At 39.0% G+C, this 5,443-nt stretch overlaps 1 protein-coding gene across 4 annotated transcripts in view; it reads right to left on the reverse strand.

The window, feature by feature from the left end:
• Positions 1-1,203: 1,203 nt before the first annotated feature.
• Positions 1,204-5,443, reverse strand: part of LOC145562843 (uncharacterized) — a 5,157-nt gene continuing 917 nt past the window's right edge. For all 4 annotated transcript variants that reach the window (XM_081623279.1, XM_081623255.1, XM_081623262.1 and 1 more), the window contains exons 2-5: positions 4,340-5,443; positions 2,381-2,593; positions 2,137-2,288; positions 1,204-2,033 (exon numbers count right to left, since the gene is read on the reverse strand). The exon at positions 4,340-5,443 is cut by the window's right edge. In XM_081623279.1, the coding sequence (XP_081479405.1) occupies positions 1,566-2,033; positions 2,137-2,288; positions 2,381-2,593; positions 4,340-5,443 (1,937 nt within the window). In that variant the 3' untranslated portion in view covers positions 1,204-1,565. The remainder of the gene's footprint in view (positions 2,034-2,136; positions 2,289-2,380; positions 2,594-4,339) is intronic.

A 5,443-nucleotide genomic window follows, 5' to 3' on the forward strand; every position in this document is an offset into this window, starting at 1 on the left:
TCTTCTCATTCATCATCATTTGTCCCCCTCTTGTGCTTGTCATAAGGGTTTTTATGATATTACGATTTTGCATTTCTGAGAATCGACATTACTGGAAACACCGATCTTGAGTTATGCGGGATTTTTAAATTTACTATGTGTTACTTAAGTCTGTTGTCCCGTTAAAATTATTGATATTATGGTTTTTGAGCCAAAATGGAGGGATTTACAGATATAAATTACGATTTGACTAGCTACTAGTGAATAAGCTGCTTGATTCTTCTGACAACTAAACCACTGTATCTATCAAGTGAAGCATTTGAAAAATATTTTAAAAGCTTTTATTGCAACGAACTTTTTAAGTGTGACGGTTTGGAATATTTTATTATAACAAACAAAATTTTGATATTAGCATTTTATATCATCAACAAACAATTGAAATGAGATTACAATTAAGTGACATGATTTTGACAATATGAATACTGGAACTACCTTAAATGAAACTTTGTCGATTTCATTAGTCCCATGTGTCCCATATAAGTCAAGTTCGAAAATTTTAAAACTAAATGCTTGGATTGATAATACGAAAATAAATGCCCATATAACTTGAATCTTTTTTTAAAATAATAGTCAAATTATTAGTCCCATACAAAAGATTAATTGGTGATTAAGCCAAAAAGTTACTCTTAGGACCTGTTATCATACGTTTATTTTCAGTTCAATTTCAATTCAGTTCACTGAGTTCAGCCTATTAGAACAGGACCTTATTCCGTAGTACTCATATGAGCTTGTCAGTAGTTCTCCTACTCTACAGGTTTGTGATTAATTTAACTTCACAAGAAACTCCAGATAATCATAAATTTGAATAACTATATGTTAGATTAATCTACTTTACATCTGATTTTCAGAGCTCTTATTAGAGAATTAACTGGTTAGGGAGGTTTAAAGGCTCCGATCTACCATCCATAGTGCCATATACATCAAATTCAACAACAGCAGGAAAGGATGCCAATCATGCCATTCAAGCAGATACGGGGATTACAAGTTTCACTCCCGCAAAAGACCACATCAACCAGCAAACAAAAAACAATTCACCTTTGTCGTAAACTTTAGAAACCAGTAAGTAAACTTCCCAAGTTGATCTGACTGTAGGATCAAACAGGAAATGCATGTTGGACAGATAGATTATGACATACTACTTGAGTATGAACTTGCTACTGTATATAACAAACTCAAATTCTTAAACATCTTAACACAAGTAAAATCAAATTATGTCCTACAGAAGGTTTCAAGAAAAACAGAGTAAGCTGTTCAATAAAAGAAAAAAGGGAGACAGGCCAAAGCCACAATCCAGCCCAAAGGATGAAGGTTCATTCATATGGGGTTCGCTCAGACAATTTTCTCAACTCGAACAAAAAACTTAAGGGAGACCCCAAACAATAAGCAAACATCCATCAGGATCTCCTCAACTGGACAAGTTTCATCCTAATACTAACTATTGTGTTGACCAAGAAAGCTGCAAATACATCATTTCTTCCTCAACATTTACATCCTAACACATGAGCAACCAGTTACCAACCTGGGTCCTACTGCTTAGAGTTTCTACTCCGAGCTTCAAGTACAGCAGCCACTTGCTCATCAGACAAAGGCAAGTAGTAGATCCGAGGTGTTGCCTTTGTTTTCCTAAATAAATCATCCAAGGTCACTATAGGAGCCTCTACTTTTTCCATTGGTGGGGGTGGAGGTGGAACAGCCCATTCCCTAGCCTGAGGCGGGTTCGTTAAAGGAGGTGGCGGTGGTAGAGAAGGTTGTTGTGCCATCTGCTGTCTAAGGCTTTGTTGGCGGGGTGAAGGCTGCGTCACTGTTGGAGATAGTTCAGCAACTGCCGGGCCAGAACTCACAGGAGCTGCTGGAGATGGAGCTGGCTTCTCTGATCGAGCTTTAACCTCCTCCGGATCAACAAACTCAGCTAAGAGTTGGCGTCCACCATTTGGAGGCCACTGTAAGTTGTACACAGCATTCCTTGTTTCCATTGCCTCTTCAACAGATGAATACTGCAAAAATGAATAACAAGAGCAACAATTACATCACTGATAAGTGATAACAGTCAACTGCACCAAGGTACATCCAAGTACAAGACAAAGGATAAGAACTTACAGTGACATAGCAATGTGTTTTAATGTGGTCCATCCAAAAACTAGTGACAGACCCTGTTTTGGCCAAAAGTTCTTGGACAGCTTTCAAGGTAAAAGGACGCAGAAAACGATCAATCCTCAGAGAATTAGTAGCAGGTTTTGACGAGGGTGGAACTGTAAATAATTGAACCAATATGTTAGAAGACAAAAATCAGGGTGTGTGAATGATGACAGAACTATTTACCACAAAAACATATTTGCCCAACCTTCACGCTCTTTAAGGGGCTCATCAGCACCACTAAGGGCACTAACTGATTTAGATCCAGAGAGATTACGTTTCAAAACAGCAGGTTGTGCCACATCCTTAACTGCAGCGCGGGGTGAATTGTTCGAGATTTGAGGCTCCTTAACCTCATTGCTTTCAGTTTTCCATCTACGCTGCCTCTTTGTGGGCTCATTATTCAAAACTGCTTCTTGATCTGTATCACAGAGAACCATGTTGAGATATCATATTGAACACAAATACAGAGACTGGTGTAACAGAGCAATACAAGTGAATCCCCTATCAATTATCACAACTCACATAACATGTTCTCGGTTTTAGAGATGACGACCAATACTTCAAGCTGTTGCAAACTTCAAGAAAATACTTTCAATTTCAAATACAGAGGATTTAACGTTTAAAAAGCTACATTCAATCTTTTAATATTAAAGGAGCTCCACCCTGTGGTATCCCAAAACTGGGGTGGGAATGTGGGATCTATCTGACTTACCTCGATCCAAATAAAAAAAAAGAAGGGGGGGGAGAAACCGCTTAATATACTTCTTCCATTCATTTTTATTTAACACCTATGCTTTCTTGGGGAATTCCTTTTTAGTTGACACACTTTAGGTGAGCTTTGTAATGTTGTGCCAAATCTGCCCTTCACTTTTCTCTCTCCTCCTCAAAACCGACCCAAGCCTCTCTCCTCCATAAACCCCTCTCTCTCCTCCATAAACCCCTCTCTCTCTCATAGTCATCACCACACACAAGTGACACAACACCTTAGTATATTTCTCCTCCCTCACAACCACCACCATCCCATTTCCTCACACATACTTTGCCATCGGTGTTCTCTCTCCTCTCATTCCTGCCACCAACTAGCCTCCCCTCCTTCGCCATCTTTCTTCTCTCCTCCCTCTCCTTTCATTCTCATCGCCTAATCACTGTATTCCTCTTCCAATGGCTGAGTGAAGCAAATTTTTATACCGCATCGCCGCATCTTATAGAGATCTAAAAATTGTAATATGTTGGTGTCAAAGAGAGATTAATCTAGGGATTAATCCTTAACTGGGTTTTGATGTGGTTCAGTTCACTTCTTTGCAGAAGGTTGATGATGGGAAAAGGGCTGATGAAGGGGTCTAGTGGTTGCTAATTGAAGGGAGTGGTGGGATTGAGGAGTGGGGTGGTGGTGGGCCAAGTGGCTGGTTCTTCAATCGTGAGGAAGGCTAGTTGAAAGGGGTAGGCACTAGGCAGGTTAGTTTGGGGTGGGCAAAATAGAAGGGGTATTTTTGCAATCTCTTTCTCTCTCACCTCACCTCCTTATTTTGTGGGCCAAAACCAAACGAGTCAAAAAAAAAAGAGAAAAAAAGGCATAATAAATTGCTATCTATATAATGCCGATCAACCGATAGGTCCAGTATTATCTATAAAAGCACCAGGGGAGGTGGTGCAGAGGGACCCAAATGAATCTTGCTCCTTTTTATTCACACATCCTAAAAGATATCAGTGCCACTGCCACTTGTTGCTATGCAATTCAATTTTCTGAATAACAAAAGCAGCTGCATAATATTACATACCTCCATCTCTCTTCGCTATTATAGCTTAGTCTACCCAACTTAATGCCATCACCCAAAAGTACAGATACAGGAAACTCAGTTCTTACCATAACTCCAACATTGGAAAAAACTAAACTATAAAATAATAAAGGTTGATGACGGATGAAGAAATTAAAATCTCTAGATATTTTGAAAATAAACAAATCTAAATTTGGATGCAATAATGACCAATAAAGCAAAACATTATGGATGGTAAAGAGGATGCAGATCAGCACCTGTCATTGCTATAAAGGCAGCAATATATATATTGTTCATAGTGTAACAGTTGAATATCAAAATTTTATTAACACTAGAGAAATGAGAGCAAGGTTAATAAAACGGAGGATATACCATGACCAAATTCTCACCTGCAAGCTTTCTCTTGTCAGTTGAAGCAGCAGCAACAACATTATTTTCATAATCAGTACCTTTTTCTATAATAGGCACATCAATATCCATGGTTGCAATAGGCCTTTCTTCCTCAATAGTAGTGACCTCAATTTTCTCATTCTTTTCAACAACTTCTTCAAATTTATAATTTGAATCAATATGCTTACTTTCCAAAGCATCTTCTTCCATGGAATCATCACCTGAACTTCGATCTAAGTTTAATTTTTCAGAAGAACCCAAATCTGCACTATAAATTTTCTGGCTCACATCCGCATTTGTAACACTGTTATCTGTCTCTTGAACAGAAACCTTGTTTTCATGTGGCTCCTCAACATCACTTGGATGTGAATTGCCACCGTCGGGGAATAAATCGCTTGATGATGGTTGCACCATCTCAGGCTTAACATCAGATTCTAATTTAACATTATCAGCAATTATGTTATCCTTTAGGTCATTCTTTTCATTAAAAGACACAGAATCAGTAGAAATAGAATTAGATTTTACGGGAAACCCTAAACTAGAGCTGACCTCAGATACCTGGTTGTTTGCATCAGAAGATTCCAGCTTCTCATCATCATGTAGTGGCTTTATATCCTCCGATTGCTCCTGCGCTCTTGAACCCTCATCAACCCTCTCGATATTACCATCTTGCGAACCCTTCCCGTCCACTGCTATATCAGATGACAAACTCTCACTAATCTCATTGCCTAAACCAACAGAAGGTACATCATTTGCAGCTAATGCACCCACCTCTTGAGGTTGATCGTTCCCTAGAACTACCACAGATTCCTGCTCTTCGATACTAACCTTGCCCTCAACTGGTTGTTCAATACTAACCTGGCCCTCAACTGGTTGTTCAATACTAACCTGGCTATTACCCTGAAGTGACACATCATCAAACTTTGTGATTCCGACATCAGCAACACCCACATTAACCTCAGCATTAACGGGAATGCCTAATCCTAATTCACCGGTTACACTACCAGTTTGTTCAGTTACAGCGACTTGAGATATGTTATTTGGCTGTATATCCTGAACACCATTGTCAGCCTCTTGTTTCTCAGCTTCCATTTCATTACGCA

The sequence above is a fragment of the Chenopodium album genome, chromosome 1 (genome assembly GCF_948465745.1).
Source record: "Chenopodium album chromosome 1, dcCheAlbu1.1, whole genome shotgun sequence".
In the NCBI taxonomy this organism is placed as follows: Eukaryota; Viridiplantae; Streptophyta; class Magnoliopsida; order Caryophyllales; family Amaranthaceae; genus Chenopodium; species Chenopodium album.